This window comes from Geotrypetes seraphini, chromosome 1 (assembly GCF_902459505.1).
Source record: "Geotrypetes seraphini chromosome 1, aGeoSer1.1, whole genome shotgun sequence".
NCBI classification, from domain to species: Eukaryota; Metazoa; Chordata; class Amphibia; order Gymnophiona; family Dermophiidae; genus Geotrypetes; species Geotrypetes seraphini.
The window spans coordinates 216118985-216146648 of record NC_047084.1 but is presented as its reverse complement, the minus strand read 5'-3'; the positions used below and the strand labels follow the sequence as shown (position 1 = coordinate 216146648).

Genomic DNA, 27664 nt, shown 5'->3' with positions numbered 1-27664 from the left:
TGAAAATCTACCATATCATACAACAAAAAGATATAACCCCCCACCCCCTCCCACTTCCATATAGAACAAAAAATATATCACATGAATATAATATCTTATCATTCATATATATTATTAATAGAAATCCAATCCCCCCCGATCCACATGTAAGAATTAAAGTTGGGAAAAGTGTAAATTATTCATTAGAATAATTTAAAAATGGCCCCCACACATCCTTAAATTTATTATAGTAACCTTTTTGAACTACCAACGCTCTTTCCATTTTAAACACATGACATACTGAATTCCACCAGAAACAATAATTCAGCCTTGTACAATCTTTCCAGTTATACGTTATTTGTTGAATGGCAACTCCTGTCAATATCATCAAAAGCTTATTATTATTAGCAGATATTTGAGGCTTAGCTCTCATCAGCATGCCAAATAAAATTGTGTCGTATGATAATGCTACATAATTTTCCATTAAATAATTTATTTGATCCCAAATAGAGATCCAAAAATTTTTAATGAATGGACAATAAAACAACAAGTGATCTAAAGTTCCAGCATCAAGGTTACAATGCCAACATCTATTAGACCTAGAGCAATCCATAGAGAGGAGGACCCAGGCCCACAAGCCACTCTTAACCAATACATTCATGAAGGAAAATTTGAGTCCACAAAAAAAATCCCAAAACCCCACTCTACTGCCATATAGGTGGCACCTGCAGCCATAAGGGCTATTGGGGTTGTACACAGGTGGATATAGTGGATTTTGGGGGTGCTTTGGGGGGCTCACTATAACCTATAAGGGAGTTCTGGTGAGATGTTTATGTGGCACCCTTTTTGTGACATTCACAGCAGTGCCCTGTAAGGTGCCCCACTACTCTGTTGCCATGTCTTGGTGGCCAGTTCATCATAATGTTGGCCCCTCCCACATCCAAAAGATCTTGTTCTCGGCGTTTGGGACTTGGACAAAATTTTGGTCAATAATGCCACTGCCGACCTTGGGTGACTAGCACCCTAAGTCCCAATCGGACTTAGATGGATAAGCGAATGTATCAAATTTTAATAAAAACTCAAAACTTTTGATTATGGTCCTCTATTTGTATAAATCATAAACATAAGAACACAATTAGCCATGCTGGGTCAGACCAATGGTCCATCTAGCCCAGTATCCTGTTTCCAATAGTGGCCAATTCAGGTCACAAGTACCTAGCAAAAACGCAAGTAACATTCCATGCTATCAATCTCAGGGCAAGCAGTGGCTTCCCCCATGTCTGTCTCTATAGCAGACTATGGACTTTTCCTCTAGGAACTTGTCCGGACCTTTCTTAAATCCAAGTATTCTAATTGGTGTTACCACATCCTCTGGCAATGAGTTCCAGAGTTTTACTATTCGTTGTGCGAAAAATATTTCCTCCTATTTCTGTGTAACTTCATTGAGTGTCACCTAGTCTCTGTAATTTTTGTATGAGTAAAAAATAGATTACCTTTTACTCATTCTATACCTCTCAAGATTTTGTAGACCTCAATCATATAACCTCTCAGCAATCTCTTTTCCAAGCTGAAGAGCCTTAACCTATTTAGCCTTTCCTCATAAAAGAGAAGTTCCATCCCCTTTATCATCTTGATCATTCTTCTTTGAACCTTTTCTAATTCTGCTATATCTCATAAGAACATAAGAATAGCCGCTACTGGGTCAGATCAGTGGTCCATCATGCCCAGCAGTCCGCCCATGCGGCGGCCCTCTGGTCTAAGACCAGCGCCCTAACGAGACTAGCAGCAGGAACTTGTCTAACTTTGTCTTGAATCCCTGGAGGGTGTTTTCCCCTATTACAGACTCCGGAAGATTGTTTCAGTTTTCTACCACTCTCTGGGTGAAGAAGAACTTCCTTACGTTTGTACGAAATCTATCCCCTTTCAACTTTAGAGAGTGCCCTCTCGTTCTCCCTACCTTGGAGAGGGTGAACAACCTCGTCCTTATCTACCAAGTCTATTCCCTTCAGTACCTTGAATGTTTCGATCATGTCCCCTCTCAATCTCCTCTGTTCAAAGGAGAAGAGGCCCAATTTCTCTAATCTTTTGCTGTACGACAATTCCTCCAACTCCTCAACCATCTTAGTCGCTCTTCTCTGGACCCTTTCGAGTAGGTATGGAGATCAGAATTTAACAAATACTCAAGGTGAGATCACATCATGTAGCGATACAGAGGCAACATATTATTGGTCTTATTTACCATTCTTTTCCTAATAATTCCTAACATTCTGTTTTGGGGGGGTTTTTTTGTCCCCTACCGCTTCACACCATTACTCCATCTTTGAGCATACCTATTGTGCAAGTGCACACCAGTTTGAACTATGCATACTTATAAGAGACATTTTTGTCTATCAGCACTTTACATGTGGAAAAGGTTTATTAAAAAATATCTCCTAAATAATCTAAGACAGGGGTAGGTAATTCTGGTCCTCGAGAGCCACAGGAAGGTCAGGTTTTCAGAATATCCATAATAAATATGCACGAGATAGATTTGCATCTCAAAGAGGCAGTGCATGCAAATCCATCTCGTATATATTCATTGTGGATATCCTGAAAATCTGATCTGCCTGTGGTTCTCGAGGACTGGGATTGCCTACCTCTGATCTAAGACATTCTGTACATAAGATTTACTGATGTAGTTCAGGACACTCAGTTGTTCGAGGTGGTTTGTTGTCAAAACAGAACTGCATTGGGAAATGTAGCTTAGAAAACATCATCTATTTCAGTGGAGTGTTCTGCTATCAAAATAGCCCATAAACACAGTAACTTAGCAAATGATGGTGAATAAGACTGGCAAGGCCAATTTAGTCTTCCCAGTACGGTGGTCAAGGTTTTGCCTTCCACTTTGAGCATCCCCCTATTTTATGGTTTGTTTAGGTTGTAATCTGCATAAAGTGGCAGGCACAGCACTGGCCACCTTACTGGGAAGACTAGATGGGCCTTGCCAGTCTTATTCACCTCCACCATCATTTACTAAGTTACTATGTTTATGGGCTGTGTGATAACAGGCCACCTCCAACAACTGAGAGCCCTCATCTGCATTTGTAACTCTTATGTACTACAATATCTCTTAGATTTTTCTCTCAAGACTTAGATTAGTGATTAAAAATTTAACATATTAATAATTAATAATAATAATTTATTTTTATATACCGCCAAACCTTCAGTTTGGGGCGCTTTACAATAAGAAAAAGCTAGACACAAAGCGAATTACAGTAATCGTCAAATGGTTTCTCAGAAAAATACAGATTACAGTTAATTCAAAATCAGAATCAAAATTAACTTATCTCAAATGCAGTTCCAAATATGTAGAAAAGTAAGAGTACAATAAATAAGAATCATGCTCAGATATATCATAGAAGATAAAAAATACAGTTAAATCAGAAATATTAAAAAGTTTTCGAAATAATAGGATTGAGTTTGAGGGATAAGAGTATTCCAATAAGAATTCATTGTACCAGCCTGAAATGCCAGGGTTTTCCCAAAAAATCTCTTATTACAGCATGCTTTTGCTGAAGGAAACGAAAACCAGCATGATCTTCGAGTATTCAAGTTAGAATTATAGAATTCAAAGTAGGAAGAGAGGTAGGTTGGAGACAATCCAAATAAAACTTTAAAACAGATGCAACCAAATTTGAACAGAATTCTAGCCTTAACTTCTAATTAACCCCCCTCCTTTACAAAACCGCACTAGCGTTTTTAGCGCCAGCTGCCATGGTAACAGCTCGGTCACTCATAAGAATTCTATGAGCATTTGAGCTGTTACCGCGGTGGCCAGCGCTAAAAACACTAGCGTGGCTTTGTAAAGGAGGGCCTAAATGTGGTATTTATCATCCTTTACAAAAAAACACAGAAAGCTCAGCATTTTATCAGTAACAGTAAGTTGTGTTTCTAAGCAAGCAGGCTGCTCTTTCACTTAATAAACTGAACAGGACCTGATACTTTGATAGAACTCACCTGGTTACACTGCCACAATGGATTAGCACAGAGCCTTTCCGCTGTTTGCTTGCTACAGAGACATTTTTGCTTGCTGACTCGAGGACAAGGTTGGCAGTCTCCTAAAAATACAAATGTAAGGACAGATTATTGTACTAGAATATTTTTTGCCAAAACTGAGATAAACAGAGCTTGTTTTCTGTGACTCAGATGACAGGTCAGAAATTGTTAGGAAAACTACATTCAGAGGGCTGAGACTGAGCTTATACAGTTTAAAAACTAGAACTTGCCCTAACTGAATCCTGACAAACTGCATTCTCTCAGAAAACTCAAAATAAAAGGGTAAGACAGAAGAGGTTACAACTTGGAAAGATGACAGCTGATCAAGTGTAGCCTGGCCAGTTATATACTCCTGGGTGAGCACATGCCAATCTCTTTTGGGTTTGTGCTGCTCATTCTTTCTAGTTTACAATGCTCTTTGAATTCCAATGTAACTCTGTGTAAATTTTTTTTTTTTTTAATACATATAGGTCCAATGAATCCCTGAGCACTTCTACAATAAAAAATAATGGGCAGTCTTACCCATCTACCAACTTACCAATGTTAAAAGTTGTCCTGGAGGAGAACCAAAGTGCAGCCATACACCTTTTTATGTGTCTGTTAAAGCTAGCTCTGGTTCTGTATTGCTTGATAGACCAGTATAGTTTCTTTACGGATGGGTAATATGCCTCACTATTACCAGCAGATAGAGACTGAGATCAAAACTTGTATATCAGTAGAGCATCTCCTCTTGCTACTCGTTTTCCTCAGTCTCAAGTAGCAGGTGGTAAGGCTTTTCAGTTCCCCCTCTTAGCACTGTTGGAACTTTGTTTGTGGACTCCTGGTTCCCCATTTTGTGACAGATAGAACTTGGGTGGGTTCTGTTTGGGGATCCGTCTGATCTCGGGGGTGTTAAACCCGGTGGGTCTCGTGCTGGATCCCTCCTCCCACCTTCCTCCACCTCCCCATATTTTTGTAGAGGGTCTCAGCAGACGGCCTGGCCCCCTGGTTGGTCAGCCCTCCAGCTTTGAGAGCCGTGGAGTCTGTTCAAAGTAAAAAGAAATAACAAAAAAATCCTGAGGTGTGCCGGTCTAAAGGGCTCATTTCCCCTTAACACTGCCTTTTTTTTTCAGTGTTTTTTTCAACTAACCGGCATTTTCTTTAAAGCTAGGGTGGTTTTCAGCACAATGAGCTCTTTTAAAGGAAAAAAGTACTCCTTGTGCTCCAGGCACGAGGTACTCATGGCCGGCCTGTGCAAGCGTTGTGCAGGCTGGAACAGTGGGGAAGCCTCGTTGGCAGCGGATGCCAGGGCACCCTGCCACATGTGCCTCATGGTTCGGCTTCAGATCGTGGAGATGCCTGGACTTCCCCCAAAGCCCACGCGGGGGTTTGCCAAGCCGCCGGTCAGGGAGAAAAGGATTCCCTTACCGCTGGTTCAGCTGGGGATTCCCTTTTCACGTCGGTTGGTTCCTCGGCCTCTGCTTCAGGAAAGTCCCAGGCTTTTCAGATGCAACAGGCCGCAGGAGCTCCTATTTTGGTGGTTTCAGGGCCAATTCAGTTACCTCAGGTGACCTTCCCCCTGTTCTGGAAATACAGGGGCAAGGTATGTCAGGGTCCCCTGCTGGGGCAGGGAGTCCCTTGGGGCCGCCAGGGGTCTTTCCCCCTGAATTTATGTTAGCACTTTGTAAAGCTTATGTGCTGGCGGCAGGAGGTTCTGTGTCCACTTCGGGGGGTCTCGGAGCGGGGGGGGGGTTACCTTTGACGACTTCCCCGGTGCGGCCCCACACAGCGACGGTTTTGCCCCCCTCTACTCCTCTCTCATCCAAATGCCCGAGGGTCTCTTGGGATGAGGATTTTTTCCCAAAGGAACACACGGTGATTGATGAGGACCTGGACCCTTGGGGAGAATTCCAGGATCCTCTTGGGGGGCCGGATTCCGCAGGTGAGGGGTTCTAGCACTCTCCCACCCCCACCCCCACCAGCCGGCAAAGATGCATCTGTGGTGCGCATTTTTCAGCAGGAAGAGCTCCATGAGTTAATCCTTCAGGTCTCCTCGTTTTTGCACTTTGAGGACCCCGTGTTGGATCCCCCGCGTATGGTGAACCCCTTGCTTAAGGGGATTTGCTCTGCTTCCCGCTCTTTTCCTATGCATCAGGATATTCGGGACATCATGCTCACACAGTGGCAGGTGCCGGAAGCCCCTTTTCACTTTGCGTGTTCCATGGCCCATCTGTATCCCATTCCGGAAGGGGATAGGGATACTCTGAAGTCGCCTATAGTGGATACGGTAGTCTCGGCCATCTCTAAGCGACCTACCGTGCCTGTTGAGGGCAGTACGCCCTTGAAGAACCCAGAAGAGCATAAGTTGGAGTCCCTCCTTAAACAGAGTTTTGATGCAACAGCTCTGTCGGTCCAGGCGGCTATGTGTGGCGGGCTAGTGGCCCGGCATGTACTTGATGATAAATCTGAGCATTGGAACTTGCTAAGGCAAGAAGTTGCCAAAATTGAATTGGGTGCTTCTTATCTCTCGGATGCCATGTATGACCTCTTGCAAGCTTCTGCCAAGTCTCTGGCCTTAGGAGTGACAGCATGCTGTACCTTGTGGCTTTGCGCTTGGTCGGCGGATTCAGCATCCAAAGCTAAGTTGACGAACTTTCCTTTTAAAGGATCTTTCTTGTTTGGTGAGGACCTGGATAAGCTGGTTCAGACTCACTGATTCTTAAATGCCTTGTTTGCCTGAGGATAGGCCTAGGCTGCTGGCTCGAGGAGGCACTGCTCATGGGCGTGATTTCCGTCATTTCCGCTCCAGTTGAGGGACTGCTTCTTTTCAGTCTCCTGGGCTCTCAAGAGGTAAGTTCTTCCAGTGGGGTCCGCCAGGGTGCAGGTAGTGCTACCGTTCCCCTGCCGCCCGTTGTGCACAATGACTCCTTGCCGGCACCCGTCTTGGTTCCGGTGGGCGGACGGTTGAGAGACTTTTATCCACAGTGGGCAGACATCACATCCGATCAGTGGGTTCTGGCAGTGATTCGGGATGGCTATGCTCTGGAGTTTTCCCGGTCCTTGCCAGACCGTTTTCTCGCTTCTCCCTCGCAGGTGGCGTGGAAGCAGCAGGCTTTTCGCCAGACCCTCAAAGATTGTTGGATCTTCACGCAGTGGTTCCAGTTCCCCCGCTGGAGTGGGGCATAGGTTGGTACTTGATTTTCTTTGTGGTGCCAAAGAAAGAAGGGACCTTTCAAACCCTCCTGGCTTTGAAGGGGGGTCAACAGGGCTCTTCATTTACCTTCGTTCTGCATGGAAACTCTAAGTTCAAGTTCAAGTTTATTTGATGAATCGCCTATATAAAACATTCTAAGCGATGTACAATTTAAAAACAGCTTATGGGGGAACAGACAATCTTAGGACACTTTTAAAAAAACAACAATTTAAGAAGACAAAAATTATTAACAACACATGTAAAACAAAAAACTCTGGGAATTTAAAGGTTTCTCTATACAAGTGGTTTAGTGACAAACAAGAAGTAAAGGGAAGAGGGAAATAAAGTTACAAATGTCTCAGAATAGAAAAAAAACATATAAAGGGAAAAAACACAAGGGAGGGGGGAAGGAAAAAAAAGAAAAAAGGAAAAAATTAAAATTTTTTTTAAAAAATGGAAAAAAGGGGCCTTGGCATGAATAATTAATCAGTAAAAGCGTCATTAAATAAAAATGTTTTTAAAAGTTTTTTAAAGGAGATAAGATCTTTATCTTTTCTAATAAAAAGTGGCAGAGCGTTCCAAGTTTGGGGAGCTAAAACAGAGAACATTTCATTTCTTCTTGTTCTCTACAGTCTGTGATTCTGGCAGTTCAGCCAGGGGAGTTTCTGACCTCTCTAGATCTGACCGAGGCCTACTTACACTTTCCTATTCGGGACTCCCATCATCGCTTCCTATGCTTTGCAATCTTGGGGCAATATTATCAGTTCTGTGCACTTCCCTTTGGTCTGGCCATGGCTCTGCAAACGTTCACCAAGGTGATGGTGGTTGTCGCGGTGGCATTGCATAAAGAGGGAATTCTTGTTCATCTTTATCTGGATGACTGGTTGATTCGAGCCAAGTCGTTCCAGGAGAGCGCTCGGGTCACGGCTCAGGTGTTGGAGTTTCTGCAGTCGCTGGGATAGGTAGTCAACCTTTCAGAGAGCCATCTCAGCGCTTAGAATATCTTGGGGTCCTGTTCGACACCTCCTTGAGGAAGGTCTTCCTTCCGGAGGCCTGGGTAAGTAAATTGCAATCTCAAATTCGCCTGCTTATGGCATCCCGGTGTCATCGAGCACAGGATTTCCTCCAAGTTTTGGGGTTGATGGCGGCCTCCCTCGATGTTGTGAGGTGGTCGTGAGCCCACATGCATCCTCTTCAGTATGCTCTTCCTCAGAGGTGGTCACCTCAGAGGCACAGTCTGGTTCACCCTGTTCCGCTTCCGGGCTTAGCTCAGGGCAGTTTTCGCTGGTGGCTTCAGATCCCCCCATCTTGTACAAGGGGCGAGTCTAGATCAGCCACAGTACACGGTGCTGCTCACGGATGCCAGTCTTCTCGGTTGGGGGGCTCAGTGTCTAGATCACTCAGCTCAGGGCACCTGGTCCATAGAGGCAGCTTCTTGGTCGATCAATGTTTTGGAGACCAGAGCCATCTATCTGGCATTGCTAGTCTTCCAGTCCTTTCTTAAGGGCAACTCAGTCAGGGTTCTGTCGGACAATGCCACAGCAATGGCCTATGTCAATCATCAGGGGGACACCAGGAGCACTTTGGTGGCACAGGAGGTGACTCTGCTCATGGTCTGGGTGGAGTCACACCTTCAAGAGATCTCAGCATCCCACATAGCTGGAGTGGAGAATGTTCAGGCAGACTTCCTGAGTCATCACGTGCTAAATCCCGGAGAGTGGTATCTAAGTCCCGTGGCCTTTCAGTTGATAGTGCAGTCTTGGGGACAGCCCCTCATGAACCTTATGGTCACAAGTGTCAACACCAAAACACCACACGTCTTCAGTCGTCGCAGATACGGTCAGGCTGAGGGCCCGGATGCTCTGGTTCAACCATGGCCAACGGAGGGGCTGTTGTATGTGTTCCCTCCTTGGCCATTAGTGGGAAGAGTTCTTCTCCGCATAATTCGCCATCCAGGCCTCGTGGTTCTGGTGGCTCCAGATTGGCCTCGACGACCGTGGTACGTGGATCTGGTGAGGCATCTGGTGGTGGATCCTCTTCCTCTCTTGGATGACCTTCTAACTCAGGGTCCCTTTCCAATGTTCGATCCGGGTCCCTTTTGTCTTACGGCTTGGCTCGGCTCTTGAAAGGGGTCGCCTAGGTAAGAAGGGTTATTCAGATAAATGATCTCAACTCTCTTGGGGTCTCAGGCTTATGTGAGAGTTTGTGTCTCTTTGAGGAGTGGTGTGAGGCGCGTGGAGTGGTCTCTTTTCGCACTTCCCTACCTAACATCTTAGAGTTCTTGCAGGATGGTCTGAATAGGGGACTGGCTTGGTCTTCTCTCTGGGTTCAGCTTGCGGCCTTGTCAGCCTTTCGGGGGTTAGTGTAAGGTCAGCATTTGACTGCCATTCCTGATGTGATTCGCTTCTTGTGGGCAGCCAAGTTGCTGAGGCCTCCTGTGTGGCCCGCTGTTCCATCTTGGGATCTCAATCTGTTTCTGTCAGTTCTAGTGCGCCCTCCTTTTGAACCGTTGGGCGACTGCTCTTTGAAGGACCTTACTCTTAATGCAGTCTTCTTGGTGGCCATTACTTCAGCCAGACGTGTGTCTGAGCTGCAGGCTCTCTCTTGTAGGGCTCCCTTCTTGGAGTTTTCTAGGGAGTGGGTTGTCTTGAGGCCTGTTCCTTCCTGCCAAAAGTAGTTTCTCCTTTTCATGTCAATCAATCTGTAGTCCTCCCAGTGTTGGGTAGTCGGGAGGGCTCTTATGAGCAAAGTCATCTGCGCAAGTTGGATGTCCGTCGGGTCCTTCGCTCTTATGTGCAGAGGACCAAGGAGATCAGGAAATCAGATCACCTCTTTGTCCTTCTAGCGGGTCTTCGTACGAGGGATGGCGCTTCTAAGGTTACTATTGCATGCTGGATCAAGGAGACTATTGCTTCCACTTATCTTCTGAAAAAGAAGCCTGTTCAAGAATTTCTCAGGTCTCATTCCATTAGGGGTCAGGCAGCTTCTTGGGCTGAATCTTCTCTTGTGCCTCCAGTGGATATTTGCAAGGCTGCAGTTTGGTCTTCTCTGCATTCCTTTGTTGGATACTACCGTGTGGATATTCAAGTGCGTCAGGACGTGATATTCGGTGAATGTGTTCTGGTGTCGGCCCTTCGGGGGGTCCCACCCTTGATGGGTACTGCTTTGGTACGTCCCATCCATAAAGGAACTATACCGGTCTATCAAGCGATACAGAAGGAGAAATTAGGTTCTCACCTGCTAATTTTTTTTGTTAGCTTGTAGACCGGTATAGTTCTCCACCCTAACCGTTTTAGAGTGGTGTTTGCGGGTTTTTGCTCGTGTGCAGAATTTGAATTTTTCTGCGGGTTCTAGTATTTTTCTAGGGCCGGGGAGAATTAAGAACAGCGGCGATGGCTCAGCTAGCTTAGTTGGTGAGCTGTGGGGATGTTTTACTTCCAGGATCAAGTTCTATATATGTTCCAAAAGTTGTTTAAAGATATTTGTTGTTTTCTTACACTCCTGTTTGGAGTGTCATTTACTGTTTTTCAGTTAAGAAATTTCCTAGGTTCTGCTTGACTATTCGGCATATTGGAGTAGCAAGAGGGGATGCTCTACTGATATACAAGTTTTGAACTCAGTCTCCACCTGCTGGTAGAAGTGAGGCATATTACCCATCCGTAAAGAAACTATACCGGTTTACAAGCTAACAGAAAGAAAATTAGCAAGTTAATTTCTCCTTAATTTCTCCTTATATTTCATTCAATAAACTGTAATCATGTCATCATGTGTGAACCCACCGATAAGTGATGCTATTGGTCATAAGCTTCAAAGATGCACTAATTCAAAACTTTATGTTTGTGCTATCATTACAATGACTCAGCCTCCCTCTTTCTGACTCGCAGAAGATACTCTATTCTGCTGCATATCACAATTCTCACCACTTGAATGAAAACAGAAGCAGCAGTGAAGCATGAAAGCTATTCAAAAACTGGTCGGTTCTGTAGTTTTAATAGTAAATGAAATGATGACATGGACAATCCAGCCTGCTCAAGTTACCTTCATTATCAAATCGTTATTGAACCAACAATCCAATAGTATTATTACAACATTCTACTTGCTATATGTCACTTTACAATACCTTCCCCTTTTTACTGAGATATACGAAACCGTTCTGAATTGACTCCCCAGTCATTAATAGCGGCATAGAAGCTCTCAATAATCATAATCATAGCAAGGTTAAGGGAGTAAGGTTTTACTTACTTTAAAAGAACTTGTATTCTACTTTTCACAGATATCTCAAAGTAGACAAATAATAAAATATGTACAGATCACTATCCAATTAAAATCTACACATATTAAAACACAAATCAGCTTAATACAAAATATGCCAACTAGATCAGATGAAAATTCCATAGAACCCGACATCCTTTTGCAATTCAGGTCACAAGTACTGGGCAGGGACCCCAAGGGTAGCTCCCTTTCTTGTTTCTCACATAGAGAAATAAGCAGTGGTGTTTCCCAAGTGTACATGGCTAATATGGACTTACATTGAATCTGCGCCTCAGTTTTTGTGTCTCTGGAAAAATTGCTAAGGCAGCAAGCCATCTATGGTTTTTACAGTACAATACCTACCCAGAGGAACAGAACTTGACCACCAACACATTTCAAATACATCATATATAACTCTGAAACTAAACTAAAGTTCTTCAGACACTAGCAAGCTAAAACAAACCTAAAAACTCAGTACCTTTAAGCCAGTCAATCTGCAGATTTAGCCAATGCCTTTTCATTTTCACTGTGCATAAAGAGCAGAGCTGCGATGTGAAAAAGTGCAATTCCAGTTATCAAGTCTGAAGGTCTGAGATCAGAATTCAGATGCTGCAAAACTGAAAAGCTAGCAATTCTTAAGGCAGATTATAAACATGGCTTGGAAATGTTGGTGACAGTCTCAGAAACAGATGTACATTTTTCCTCATTCTGATCTGATATCTGTCCTCCATAGCAGCTAGTTTACAAAAAGCATCTACCTGGGTGACAAGGATTTTCACACTTGTGCTGCCCACATAGTAACTTTCGTCGACAGGCCTGTTGGCAGGACCAGTCCTTGGTACTGCATCTGCGTGGCACTGGCTTTGCCTTCTTACAATAACAGGTAGTTGTAACCATCTTTGGACAAGGAGGGCAAGGACCTATGTAGTAATTACACAAAAAGCTGTTTAGTTTCAGATTGATGCTAAACCTGACATGCACAGATATTGTGACAAAGGATGCTTATAACCAATCAGGACAACATGAGACTAATACAAATGCATTTTATATTTACTGTATATACTCAAATATAAACAGAGGTAACCCCAACCACCACCAAAAGGAGGGAAAAAGGTTGACTCTAGTATAAACTAGGGGGGTTATATTCAAGTGCTCTGCCCTGTCAAGCTCTGCACCTAGCCTTCCTCCCTCACTCCCTCCCCTGTCCTGCCAGGCTCTGCATGCTGTCCCCTCTCTCTCCCGATGCCTTGCAGGCCTCCACTGGGCTTGCCGCAAGCCCTGATGGTCCAGTATTAGGCCAGGACAGGAAGTATCACCTCTTGTCCCAACCAACTCTAACAACTCTCACCTCCCTCCCGCCTCTCTGATTAATAAAAAGTATACCTTTAAAATCCCTGGTTGTCCAGCAGTGAACCTGGGCAAGCGCAATCTTCTTATGTTTCTGCCCCGTGCAGACTCACTGTCTGAATGGCTGCCGCAAGGTCTTATGGCAACCTCATAGTTCCCATGGTCTCACGAGGTTGCTGCGGATCGCTCCTACCCCAATTCACCGCTGGACCACCAAAGATTTTTTTTTTTAAAGTACACTTTTTACTAATCAGGGAGACCGGAGGGAGGTGAGTTGTTAGGGTTGGCCAGGACAAGAGGTGGAAGGGATCCCTCCTGTCCCAGCCCAACGCTGGACCACTAGAATCAATCCCTGTACCACTGTTCTAAAGTCAAAGGATGTTAACATAGGTTTCAACCTATATAGGATATGCAGCTGCGCATATCCCCCTTGGATGGTTTTCAGGATTTGTTTACCCATCGTGAGTGTTGAATCTAGGCAAATTCCCAAAATTGCCAACTTCTGCTTCACTTCCATTTGCATACCTAGCACATTCAATCTTTCTACTACAATTTCTCCCAGATCATGATGCACAAATAAGTTCTGGGAGACAATTACCTGGGTGACAGAGCAGCAAGCATTTATGTCCACATGGAGGCTGAAACACTTTCTCACATACTTGGCCACAAGAGTGAGGTACAAGCCATGGATCCAATGGAGGGTCTTCTATTTTCCCACAGTAGCAGTAATACCTGTTGGGGGTCTCAGATCGTTTGTACTCATGACGACATTTAGGACTACACAAGGTGAAAAAATACATGTTAAAACTTCATTAGGTTTATCACATAAATGCTTCACATACAAATGCAATCCAAATGATGAATGAATCTAGTCCAAAGAATGCAAGCAAACCAAAACATCTTTTGGCAGAGATTCTTCTACCAAAATAACCTCCTGCTGCTTTTTATATCTGGTCCACAACCCCAGGATATATTCTTTACTTCAGGATGGTGCATAAAAAAGTAATAGGCCAAGCAAAAAATGCAGAAATTCCTTATTTCATTACTTAAGGATTTTCCACATACTGGTCTTTAGCTTCTCCATCCTTTGCCCTCAGGAAGTATCATATCAGTGGTACCTTATAAACAGCTAGCATTCTCAGAGAGTAACAGAAACAAGAGAAAAGGCCAACGAAAATTCACTTTCAAAAGAAAAACCCTCGCAATTTCTCTATGAAAGTGCTCTGGCTACAGGAACAAGGTCCAAGTCTCAGTGTGCTGGTTTCGCCTGCTTTGAAAGGAGATATACCAAAAGTATGTGCAGTGCTTTCAAAATGAAAGCCCTATGAACACTCTCCCTCCTCTGACCATGCACACTCAGTTTCAACTACCAAGAGGACAAGTGCTGTACAGTGACCACTGTGAATAATTTTACCAACATACAAGCACAAACCAATCTTGCTTCAAGATAAATGATGTAGATAGCCAAAGAAAGCATCCTGCTGTAATGTGCAAAAATTAATTTTAAAACCTTTATATGTCTAGTTCCCCTTTCCCCTTTATTTTTAAAATCAGGAGAGCACTTTGGTGGGGCTTTCTGGCTTCTCATTTGGTCATGTAAGACCCTTCAATTCTGTTGAAATGAAGCGTGCTACACATTCTTACTACTATGGACGATTCTTGGGTTAAAAATATTGAGAAACATAATATACCAGTAAAACCTCTGTTAATAATAAATGTCCTGTTAAGGTGTGGTAATTTATCCCTATTTTCGCAACAGTGTATTTATAGAAGTGCTGTAATGTGACATCTTACAAATATGAGTCTATTTTATCAAACATTTTTCTCATCAGTCTTAAGACTACAACTAGTTGTTATAGTTGATTTCATTTGATATACCACCTTATCAATCAAAGTCAATGCGGTTTACACATTTTCTTTGTCAGGTACTCTAAGAGTACTTACAATTGCACTTACCCTTTTAATAAACCAGGTCTCACCTGTAAGGCAATAGGAAATTTTTTATAAAAGTGCCAAGAAACTTACCAAGGCCACGGGTAATCTTTTTTTCCAAAATCATCATCTGTCAATGGAGAGGAGATAAGGAAAATACTGTCCTTAGCCCATTTCTGGATACACGGAATGTGAAATATACAAAAACATCCTGAACAGCTCCAGACCTATCAGAAAACCCAAAAACATGAATATGACTGGGCTTGCTCAGCCAAGCTCTATTTGATACATGCAAAACAAAAACAATTTTAAGGGATCTGTTGGATGTAAAAAGTACTTCTGGGCAGGGCTGGTAGTTCAGTGAAAGAGCAGGTTTGGGAGGGGGGCGGGTCAGCGCTGACCTGAATAAAAACAGAGACCCCATTTTTGGGCCATTTTTTTTGGCCCAAAAATCTCAGTTTATATTTGAGTATATACAGTTAAGAACTAATACAATTCTAAACCTACTGACATATAGGAAACAGAAGGATAGCATCTAAGTAAGAGAATACTTACAACATAAACCCTACTGACCCACACTCTTTATTGACTCTCACAGAAAACCATTTGAAAGAACAAGGTTTTTATAACCACATAAAATTCTTACCCCTCTCCCCCCTCCCTTCCACAATCAGCTTCACCTGTTATCAACCTGCATTGTTTTAGCTTGCACCACAGTCCAGGGGAGGACAACACATATAAATGCTAAACTCATTGTAATATCTGACCAAATAGCAAATATGACAGAAACCTTAATAAAAACATTAGAGATATTGACCAAATCAGTAGAAGTATGAAGGGGTGGAACAAAGGCAAAATACCGACCACCTTCGGTATATTGCACAACACCTAGTTCCTCCAATTTGTATTCTTTAGGTCCTCAGTCTCTCATTGCAGATTTTGCTTCCAATTCAACAAAGCTTATGTGTACCATGGGAGGGGGGAAGACTGGAAAAAGGTGGATAATATATTTGTTATGGGGATGGGGGGGAAGGGTAAGATGCCAGACATTATAATGGGGAAAATCTGCACTGGAAAATTACAAATATAGTATGCAGAATTTTGAAATTTCTTTTATGCAGGATTTCCCCAAGAGTCAAAGTTGCATGGTTGTCCACAACCCCTCCAACAAAGTAGATTTGGGATCCTAGTCCTCTGAGCCTCTCCGGAGCAAATGCTGTCTTGATGTTAGAGTTTAAGAACATAGGAGATGCCGCTGCTGGGTCAGACCAGTGGTCCATCATGCCCAGCAGTCCGCTCACGCGGCAGCCCTTTTGGTCAAAGACCAACGCCCTGAGACTGGCCCTACCAGCGTACGTCCTTGTTCAGTAGGAACTTGTCTAACTTTGTCTTGAATCCCTGGAGGGTGTTTCCCCCTATGACAGCCTCCGGGAGAGCATTCCAGTTTTCCACCATTCTCTGGGTGAAGAAGAACTTCCTTACGTTTGTACGGAATCTATCTCCTTTCAACTTTAGAGAGTGCCCTCTCGTTCTCCCTACCTTGGAGAGGGTGAACAACCTGTCCTTATCTACTAAGTCTATCCCTTTCAGTACCTTGAATGTTTCGATCATGTCCTCTCTCAATCTCCTCTGTTTGAGGGAGAAGAGGCCCAGTTTCTCTAATCTTTCGCTGTACGGCAGCTCCTCCAACCCCTTAACCATCTTAGTCGCTCTTCTCGAGTAGTACCGTGTCTTTCTTCATGTACGGCGACCAGTGCTGTACGCAGTACTCCAGGTGAGGGTGCACTATGGCCCGGTACAGTGGCATGATAACCTTCTCCAATCTGTTCGTGATCCCCTTCTTTATCATTCCTAGCATTCTGTTCACCCTTTTCGTCACCACCGCACATTGTATAGACGGCTTCATCGACTTGTCAATCAGAACTCCCAAGTACCTTTCCTGGGAGGACTCTCAAAATACCACCCTGGACATCCTGTACTCGTGCTTGAGATTTTTGATACCAACATGCATCACTTTACACTTATCCACGTTGAACCTCATCTGCCATGTCGAAGCCCATTCCTCGAGCATGATTATATCACGTTGTAGATCTTCGCAATCCCCCTGCATCTTCACTACTCTGAATAACTTTGTGTCGTCCGCAAATTTAATCACCTCACTCGTCATACCTATGTCCAGATCGTTTATAAAGATGTTGAAGAGTACAGGTCCAAGCACCGAGCCCTGAGGCACCCCACTGGTGCCTCTTCCTGTCCGAGTATTGCCCATTCACCCCCATTCTCTGTTTCCTATGCTCCAACCAGTTTTTAATCCACTTGAGTATTTCTCCCTCTATTCCATGGCTCCCAATTTTCCGAAATAGTCATTCATGCAGAACCTTGTCGAAAGCCTTCTGAAAGTCCAGATATACAATGTCGACCGGGTCGCCCTTGTCTATCTGCTTGTTTACTCCCTCGAAGAAGTGCAGCAAGTTTGTCAAACAAGATCTGCCTTTGCTGAAACCGTGCTGGCTTGTCCTCAGACCGTGTCTGTCAAGGTGATCAATGATGCAGTCTTTTATCGGCACCTCTACCATCTTTCCCGGTACCGAGGTCAGACTCACCGGTCTGTAGTTTCCCGGGTCTCCCCTCAAACCTTTTTTGAAGATCGGTGTGAAATTCGCCACCTTCCAGTCCTCCAGAATCTTTCCTGTTTTGATTGACAGATTTGCTATTAGTTGAAGCAGTTCAGCTATGGTCCCTTTCAGTTCCTTGATGACCCTCGGGTGGATGCCATCTGGTCCCGGGGATTTATCGCTCTTAAGCCTATCGAACTGCCTATATACCTCTTCTAGACTGACTGTAGACTCAGGTCAAAGTCAGAAAGATCAAAAAACTAGACTCAGTGCAGTAGAAGCACAGCTACATTAAAAAAAAGTTTGGTTCAGGGAGATTTTCTTCTTGTCCAAAATGCCGCATACTAAAAGAAAAGGCAGTGTAAGAGTGCTTACTTCCTCAACACCTTTGGCTGCCCAAGACCAGCACATGATTGAGCAGTGCCTAACAATACTTGCTCGAAGAACAGGTGAGCTAAGCCCCGCTGCGGGAGAGACACAGGGGTGATATTTCCTGCTGGGGCATGAGATCTTGCTCTCATCCGCACCGGATGTCCGGCTGACGCCGCTGCCTTGGAAGCGGTAAGCATGGATGCTGGAGATGCACCCGAAGTTCCCGCGGAGGCAGGATCCATAGCAGAAGAGCTTCTGCCAATGATTACCAGCTCTGGGGAGTTATTCCTCAACAGAGGATACTTTAGTAGCCAACTTGAAGACGCTCCAGAGAGTGGATATTGCGACCAGGAAGGAGGTAAAAACTTTGGGGACTAAGATAACTTTATTAAAACATCTGAGCAAACAAATATTGAAATCAATAACTCCATAACTAAAATACAAAATGAAGTACAATCCCTGTCAACATATAGAACTGCTGCAATAAAAGATAGTGTTTTGCTACACAGGAAAATAGAATACATGGGGAATTTTAGCCAACTGTTAAACGTAAGGATTTTGAACTTTCCTAAAACTCCTAGTAGCTCCTCTTATGAAATGTTCAAAAAATATGTGATGGAAATTTTGGGTTATTCTTCTGAGCATATTCCACCAATAAATAAAATTTACTATCTTCCACTACCTAAGACTTCCTAGGAGCTTATGGAATGAGAAAAGTTACAAGTTCCGCAAATTGATTTGAACAATATATCTGCAATTTTAGAAGAATCTATCTCTGAGTTGGCGGAGAGAGCCACACTATTGATTTCCTTTGCTTTTCAACAGGATTTGGACTCATTCATGAAGTTGTATTTTAGGTCTTCAAAATCCTTGTTTTATGGGGAAAGAATATGGGCATACATGGATGTTTCAAAAATAACTCAGGAAAGAAGGAAACAGTTTTTGTCTTTAAGGCAAGAAACAATAGCTTTGGGGGCCTCTTTCCTATTAGCATACCCCTGCAAATGCATTATTAAGTATGCACAAGTTAAATATGTATTTTTTTTCCCTGATCAACTAAAATCCTTCCTGGAGCTGAAAAAGATGGCCTGAAGTGGACCCAGTATAAAAGAGAGATAGCAAGTTAAATGTTGCATTATAGCCTTTCTTGAAATATTTTCTTCCTTTGTTTCAATGATTAAAATAAGCCTTTTATTTTTCAGGCCTATCTCCCCCATTTGTTGTGGTCTAAGGAGGAGTAATCATTTATGCCACAGTTTTCTTTTTCATTGTATAAGTAGCAAAAATTAATGCTGTATTTCTGTGACAAGATGTTTATTTTCTTGTAAAATTGTTGGAAATTATAAATAAAGAATTAAAAAAAAAAAAAAAGTGTGGTTCACCAAGAGTTTAAGCCAATCAAAAACAGTTCCTCCTATCCCAAAATCACTCAGCTTATTTAACAGAATACTGTGGTCAATCATATTGAATGTAGCCAACAGGTCAAACTGAAGCAGAACTGCTTGATCACCCTTGCTGGCAATTTCCCTTGCTTTTGTGACCAAAGCAAGCAAGAGAGTTTCAGTACTGTTTAAGCTACTGAAGCCATGTTGAAACGGGCTTAATACAGCAAATCTATAAAATCTGTTAATAGTTGGGCTACTAAATATTCTGCCAGTTTTATAACGAGTGAATACTAGTAATTAGTCTATAACTAGATGGTTGTGAGGGATTCAGAGGAGATTTAAGGATAGGTGTAAGAACTATTCTACCCATGGAAGTTAAAAAGAATTCTACTTATAATATGCAATTCGTAAATATGGTTATCCACTGAACTACCATATATACTTGAATATAACCCAAGATTTTGGGGCCAAAAAAATAGCCCAAAAATGGTGGCCTCAGTTTATATTTGAGTCCTCTGGTCTGCACCTCCGCCCCACCGGGCCTGCCTGAAGCCCTGGTGGTCCAACAATGAGCCAAAACAAGAGCAATCCCTTCTGCATCCTGTCCCAACTGACTCTAAACCACCCTGCCTCCCTTATCCTTCTAGATTTTACCTTTAAAGCCCTGGTGGTCTAGCAGTGAAGAAGGGCAGGAGCGATCTTCCTACGCTCCTGCCCCTTGAGAGTCGTGATCAAAAATGGCTGCCATATGTTCCTGCTGTAATCACTGCCATCTTTAATTTGTGTGTGCCTGCAACATTGGTACATGCACAAAACAGTTACCCTGTTATTTGTGTCCTTAAAACCAGATGGTGCTCATTCATCAGTTGTTATCAGTGTTTTTCTAGAAACATAGCACCAGTAGAGAGCTGTTTCTCATCAGAAGATTAGGTTCTTACCTCAATCTTTTTCTGGTAGATGTGTCTAGAAGTCCTGACTTTTCACAAGTTGTTTTGCAGAAGGACAAAATTTACATTCAACTCTGCCTCCTTCACCAGTGATTGTAGTGCCCCCTTCTGATTGTACCAAAGCAATCGATCATCACTACAACATAAGAAAAAAGGAAGAAGGAGTATGGGGAACATCCCCAATAACATTGCTGTTCTGCTCTGTAAGACAAAATTGAACCAAGTTTATGGTTTATTGACTTATATCCCGCTTTGTACAAAACGGGTTCCAACTAGTACATACATAGTTAAAACAACTTCACATACAATACAGACAAATTAAACAATCAAAACCTATCAGCAACCAGCACTTACAGTTGTCATAAAGTCTTAATACCCATATTTTATCTTACAAAATAAGAACTTCTTCAATAATTTCTTTAAATTGTTAAAATTTCCCTGCTCACGTATATAATCAACCCATAATGTAAACCCAGGTTGAATGAACAACCTACCTGTCAAAGTGCAACCAGCACTAACAGTTATGGAGCTCTGAGACTCTCACTTTTTTTCCTCTTCTGACAGTGTGACCAAAATAAGACAGTCATAACTTCATCATTTGAGCTTCAAGTGACATCGCTGGTTTGATTTGTTAGCTCTTCTGGTGGTCCACAGCATGCATAAAACCCTTCTCCAGCATCAAAGCTCAAAAGATTCAATCTTCTTTCTGTCTTGTTTCCGTAGTGTCCAGCTTTTGCATCCGTAATTGACCACTGAGAAAGTGAGTGAATAGACAAGTCTGATCTTAAGAGTGTTATTTCTTTGCCTTGGAATACTTTGTCAGGAGCCTTCACTGAAAAGTGACACAGTGCTATTCCAAAGAGTATTTCTTCCCTGCTAGTTGCTTCTTTGTTTACGAAAGAGCCCAGGAGATAGAACAGAACTTGTAAAGGATTTCAATTGCCTTCAAGCTCAAAATCTTCATCATTTTCCATGTTCATGATCTTCGTCTTATGTTCAGTTCTAATCTCATGTTATGACTTTCGGCTTTATCTGAAATTCTGAAAACCGAAACGTTCCAAAAAACGAAATTTGTTGTTAACTGGAAGTAGTCAATTTTACCTGAAGTGACACACTTAGAAACCAATGCAAGTAACATGCTTTTCTCCTAATCTCTGCGCAATTCTTATCAGAGGGCTAGAAAATGGCAAAAAAGAGCTGCAGATTCCACTCAGGGAGGCAGTGAAAAGCAGTAAAGGTTGGAGGGATGCCATAACATTATCATTCCAAAACCAAAAAAACTCCAAAAAACAAAATATGCCTGGTTCCAAGAATTTTGGATAAAGGATCTTGTGCCTGTATATGAATAAAGCCCTGCTGGCAGTGTTTTCCTTTATGTGGCTGCTGACACCTGAAATATCAAGCCAAATTAGTTTTCTTAGATTCAAAAAACTTAATTTAAAACCCACTTACAGCTTGGTTCCTCTTGACTGAGGCAATGCAGATTAGGCACGTCATAGCTCCAGCTTGAAAAGCATCATTCACATACTGTCTGGTACGCTCCAGCTCACTTGCATCCCCATCTGGAAATAGCACATAAAAGCAAGAAGTACATTTGAATAAAGGTCAAAAGAAGTTTCTTGAGAACCCTTTCTGTCTATTACTTAATGTTTAACTTTGGATGGGATCCGATCACAGTAAGAGCCCATTAATATGTTAAAGGTGAGATATATGGCAGACTACAATGCGAGTGTTGTTCAACAGAATGACAAAACATGGAGTCAGGTGAAGGTAAGGGACCCTAAAGAAAGGTACAGCAAGAAAACACTTCTGTACATCACATGGTGAATTCTCATGTGGCATATTCTCTCTCCAAAAGGGACACAATGTAGAGGCAATATGAAAAGTCATGGCTAGGAATATGGTTTGAGGAAAACACTGGGCATCGAGGGAAGGAAGGAAAAGAAGAAACCCCTATAACTTTTCTTTTCACTCTTCTACTCTTTTTATCTTTGGTTCTATCTGACGAAAGGGCCCCAATTACCAAACTTTGAGCCCTAAAGACATTTGTAGCAATAGTTGCTCCTGATATATTTAGGCACAGGACATTTAACAATGAAGAACAACAACACTGTAGAATTAAGATAATAACTTCTACTTGTTTTGTCTAATACCTTTTGACCTAGGGCTAGATTCACAAAGCAAACCGAATGTGTACTGATCGGTTTGCAACCCCTTAGCGACCCTGACCCGATTCACTTACCTGTCTTCCGACCATCCTCTGATCCGCGCATGCAAATGAGGGCAACGGCATGCAAAATAGGCAGGGACGCAATTCACTAAAGAAAACCCTGCAACACCGACTGAGCTGGCCGATTAAAAAAAAAAAAAAGCGACTGCTGAGGACCAGTTGCTTAAGTCCTTTGTGACTGTCCTGCCTTCTGCAGCCCTACTCTTGCCCTGTCAGCCCCGATCTCCTGCTGCCCTGAATGTGCCTGCCTGCCTGCCTGCCTGCCTGCCCCGAACACGGCTGCCGGGAGCCATAGGCATACCCAATCGCACCTGTCTCCAGGCAATCCAGGCTATCCCTGTAATTGTACGGACTGGTCGGGCCCCAGGCTGCAGCCCCCGCTCGTCTATCCTTCTGCCACTCATCTATCCTTCTGCCGGGCATGGGGAAGGAAAATATGCGGATCCCCAAACTCTCCCACCCTTCCCCGCACTGCAAGCTCGTGGTTTTAACCCATGGGCTTAAGCGGGTTAAAACCACAGGCTCCCAAATGTTCCTCGATTGCCAGCCCTGAGGTCCAGCAATCAGGTACCCAGGCTGCGCTCAATAAAAAAAAAAATAGAAGAAGAAAAAAACAAAACAACTGCAACGGCCCGGAGGTCCCACGCATGCTCAGATCATCTATAAAGGGTCAATACTCTGACTGGCGGGGAGTCACGAGCGGTGTGCCACAGGGATCGGTGCTGGGGCCTTTACTCTTTAACATATTCATCAATGACCTGGAAAAGGAGGCAAAATGTGAGGTTACAAAATTCGCAGACGATACCAAACTGTGCGGCAGAGTTAGGACCAGGGAGGAGTGTGAGGACATGCAAAGGGACCTGGACAAGCTGGAAGACTGGGCAAACAAATGGCAAATGCGCTTCAACGTGGACAAATGCAAGGTCATGCATATAGGGAAAAAGAACCCGTTGTTCAACTACAAATTGGGGGGGGGTATTGTTGGGAGACAGCAGACTCGAGAGAGACTTGGGTGTGCTGGTGGATGCATCACTGAAGCCATCTGCACAGTGCGCAGCAGCCTCGAAAAAAGCCAACAGGATGCTGGGAATCATAAAGAAGGGCATAGCAACTAGAACACGGGAAGTCATCATGCCATTGTATCGAGCGATGGTGCGTCCACATCTAGAATACTGCGTTCAGTATTGGTCGCCGCACCTCAAGAAGGACATGGCGGTACTTGAGAGAGTCCAAAGGAGAGCAACGAAAATGGTAAGAGGGCTGGAACACTGCTCATACGCCAAGAGGCTGGATAGGCTGGGGCTCTTCTCTCTGGAGAAAAGGAGACTCAGAGGAGATATGATAGAGACCTTCAAGATCATGAGGGGCATAGAGAGGGTGGATAGGGACAGATTCTTCAGACTGAAGGGGACAGCAAATACGAGGGGGCATTCTGAGAAACTGAAGGGAGACAGGTTCAAGGAAGTTTTTTTTCACCCAAAGGGTCGTGGACACTTGGAATGCGCTACCGGAGGAAGTGATCAGGCAGAGTACGGTACAAGGATTCAAACAGGGATTGGATGGATTCCTGAGGGATAAAGGGATCGTGGGATACTGAGGGAGGAGCTGGGATGCAACACAAGTATAGGAAGTTAACCAGGTAATGAGTATAAACCAACCAGGTCGTGCATGTGCAAGACCGGAGGGCTATGACTTCGATAGGAAGGCAGGACTTAAATGGGAAACCAAGGTGGCAAGGGAGCCCCTTCTGATGATTCAGACAGGTCTTGACCTGTTTGGGCCGCCGCGGGAGCGGACTGCTGGGCAGGATGGACCTGTGGTCTGACCCGGCAGAGGCACTGCTTATGTTCTTATGTTCTTATATATGGTCTGCGCATGCGCGGGGATCACTATAGCGCAATCCGTTCCTGCAGATGGGGGCGTTCCTCCGATCGCCTTCATCTGCATGTTAGAGATTCCTGAATTTGTCAGACCTGCCCGGATCGGGCCCGATCAGGCAGGTTAGTGAATCCTAGCCTTAGTTTTCTTCTAGCTTTTGCTCCCCTTCCCCCCACCTTCCTTTTCTCACCAGTCTATCACCCACTTATGTTCTGCAGCCTTGTAACTGCACCTCCAAGTCCTGAGCCTCAGGCTCTCCTCCCCACTCTGGCACCACTGCTACTCTTTCCAGCCCTAACTCCTCCTCATCATCTATTCTAAAGCCATCTCTGCTTCTACTTCCCTGACTTGTCTGCCTGTAGCAATCTGGATGGCCTGGAACTGAGTGTTTTTGTTTAAACCCTAAGAAGGGCTACCATTTTTCTGCATAGTCTACACCAGCGGTCTCAAACACGCGTCCCGCGGGCCGCATGTGGCTCTCCAGGTTTTATTTGTGGCCCACGGTCTGGACACGATCAACAGCATTTCTCTTCCCCTTTCCCTTCCTTTTGGAGCAGCAGCGTGTCTGGCCGGCTCGTTCCGTTCAAAGCCACGGGTTGACGGCTCCTCGCGCTATCCACTCCTGCATCGGAAGCCTCTCTGATGTCACAACATCAGAGAGGCTTCAGACAGAGGTGCGGATCTCGCAAGGAGCCGCCTCCCGCGGCTTTGAACTGAACGAGCCGGCCAGACACGCTGCTGCTCCACAAGGAAGAGAACAGAAGGGGAGGGGAAAGAGAAATGCTTCTGCTACATAGGAAAGGGGGACCCTAGGGAAATGCTGCTGCTGCTATACAGGGAAAGGGAGAGGGAGGGAAAGGGGAAGAGAAATGCCTCTCCTGCATAGGAAAGGGGGAAGGGAAATGCTGCTTCTGTTGCTGCTGCACCCAACTGGGGAAAGAGAGGGAAGGAAGGAGAAGGGAGAGGAGAGGAACAAGAGAAGAAGCCAAGTTCATGGGAGGGAGGGAAAGAAATGAGATATTAGACCATGGAGGGGGAGGGAGAGATGCCAGGGGAAGGGAAGGAGACAGATGCCAGACCAGGGGAAAGGAAGGAAGGAGGGAGGGAAAGAAAGGAAGGAAAGAGATGCCAGACCATGGAAATAGGACGGAAGAAGAGAGAGATAGGAAGGGAAGGTAAGACATGGAAATGTAGATTTTGAAAAGAAAGCAGAAAAATTGAACATTAAGTTAATGCCAAAGATGGATGCAAGGCAGAAAGTAAAGACGGAGAGAAAAGCAGTCAAAGGACAAGAAGGCCCTGGAAACATAGTTGAAAGCACAGAAAAATAAAGTCACCAGACAACAAAGGTAGGGAAAATGATTTTATTTTCAATATAGTGATTGAAATGTGTCAGTTTTGAGAAAGAAAAGATATTAAACTTTAAATGTGAGGGCTGCAGAAAAAATAGAGTACTTGGAGGGCTGCAGAAAAAGCACAGTTACTTACCGTAACAGGTGTTATCCAGGGACAGCAGGCATATATTCTCACATGTGGGTGACGTCATCTACGGAGCCCCGATGCGGACAGCATTTCAAGCAAACTTGATTGAAGATTCAAGCTTGCTGGCTGCACCACGCATGTGTGCCTCCTGCTCCACTAGAGGGCGCATCCCCTCCTCGTGGTCTCCAGTTCACATATCCAGCAAGGAAGCCAACCCCGGGGAGGTGGGCGGGTTGTGAGAATATATGCCTGCTGTCCCTGGATAACACCTGTTACGGTAAGTAACTGTGCTTTATCCCAGGACAAGCAGGCATGATATTCTCACATGTGGGTGACCTCCAAGCTAACTGATAAGGGATGGAGGGAGGTTGGCAATTCAAGAAAATAGGTTACGTAAGACCGAATGGCCAAACCGGCCATCGCTCCTGGACAGTGTATCCAGGCAGTAGTGTGAGGTGAAAGTATGAACCGAAGACCACGTGGCAGCCTTGCAGATATCCTCGATAGGCGTGGACCTGAGGAAAGCTATCGAAGTTGCCTTCGCTCGGACCTTATGTCCCGTAACTCGACCGTACAGCGCGAGACCAGCCTGAGCGTAGCAGAAAGAAATACAAGCAGCTAACCAGTTGGACAGGGTGCGCTTGGAAATTGGGCGCCCCAACCTGTTGGGGTCGAAGGACAAAAACAACTGGGGGGCCGTCCGATGAGACTGGGTGCGTTGGAGGTAGAAGGCCAACGCCCGCTTGCAGTCAAGAGTGTGAAGCGCCACCTCTCCGGGATGAGAGTGGGGCTTGGGGAAGAACACAGGTAGAACAATGGACTGGTTGAGATGAAAATCAGACACCACCTTAGGCAAAAACTTAGGGTGAGTGCGGAGGACCACCTTGTCATGGTGGAATACCGTGAAAGGTGGGTCCGCCACCAAGGCCTGCAGCTCGCTAACCCTCCGAGCAGAAGTGAGAGCGAGTAGGAAGATCACTTTCCAAGTGAGGAACTTAAGATGACACTTATTCATAGGCTCAAATGGAGGTTTCATCAGTTGAGCTAGAACCACATTGAGATCCCAAACCACCGGAGGCGGTTTGAGGGGAGGATGAACATTCAGGAGCCCCTTCATGAAACGGGAAACTAAGGGATGGCATGAAAGGGCCTTCCCTTCCAGGGGCTGATGAAAGGCAGCAATGGCGCTGAGATGGACTCGAATGGAATTGGTCTTCAGGCCAGAGTGAGATAAATGGAGTAAATACTCCAGAACCAAGGACACAAGGGCCGACACCGGGTCCTGGCGGTGAGAGGAGCACCAGGACGAGAATCTAGTCCACTTCTGAGAATAGCAGAGTCTGGTCGAGACCTTCCGAGAAGCCTCCAACACTTCCCTGACCGACTGAGATACAGGGAAGGAAGTCAAGGGGAAAGAAACCAAGCAGTCAGATGAAGAGACTGAAGATTGGGATGTAACAGTGAACCCCGACTCTGAGATAGCAGAGAGGGAAAGACAGGCAGAAGCAGAGGTTCCCTAACACTGAGTTGAAGTAGTAGGGAGAACCAAGGCTGGCGGGGCCATTGAGGAGCGATCAAGATCAGAGTCGCCCTCAGAAATTTTAGATGGACCAGCGTCCTCAGAATCAGAGGAAACGGCGGGAACGCATAGAGGAACTTTCCCTCCCAATCTAGGAGGAAGGCATCGGCCTCGAGACGGTCCGGGGAGTATATCCTTGAACAGAAGAGAGGCAGTTTTTTATTGTCAGGGGAGGCGAACAGATCTATCTGGGGAGTCCCCCACGTGTCGAACACCTGTCGCAGCACCTGAGAATGCAGGGACCACTCGTGTGGCTGGAGGAGGCGGCTGAGCCTGTCCGCCAGGCAGTTTTGTTCCCCTTGGATGTAAACCGCTCGAAGAGAGATGTTTTGGGAGACCGCCCACTCCCAGAGCCGTAGAGCTTCTTGGCAGAGGGACCAGGACCCCGTCCCTCCTTGCTTGTTTACGTAGTACATCGCCACCTGGTTATCCGTACGGACGAGAACCACCCAGTCGTGAA

At 44.6% G+C, this 27664-nt stretch overlaps 1 protein-coding gene across 1 annotated transcript in view; it reads right to left on the bottom strand.

The window, feature by feature from the left end:
* The window catches only part of NFXL1 (nuclear transcription factor, X-box binding like 1), a 171261-nt gene that overhangs the window by 119601 nt on the left and 23996 nt on the right, over nucleotides 1-27664 (bottom strand). The window contains exons 4-8 of the mRNA XM_033946064.1: nucleotides 21488-21597; nucleotides 14810-14943; nucleotides 13383-13561; nucleotides 12196-12357; nucleotides 3976-4076 (exon numbers count right to left, since the gene is read on the bottom strand). Coding sequence (XP_033801955.1) covers nucleotides 3976-4076; nucleotides 12196-12357; nucleotides 13383-13561; nucleotides 14810-14943; nucleotides 21488-21597 — 686 coding nt within the window. The remainder of the gene's footprint in view (nucleotides 1-3975; nucleotides 4077-12195; nucleotides 12358-13382; nucleotides 13562-14809; nucleotides 14944-21487; nucleotides 21598-27664) is intronic.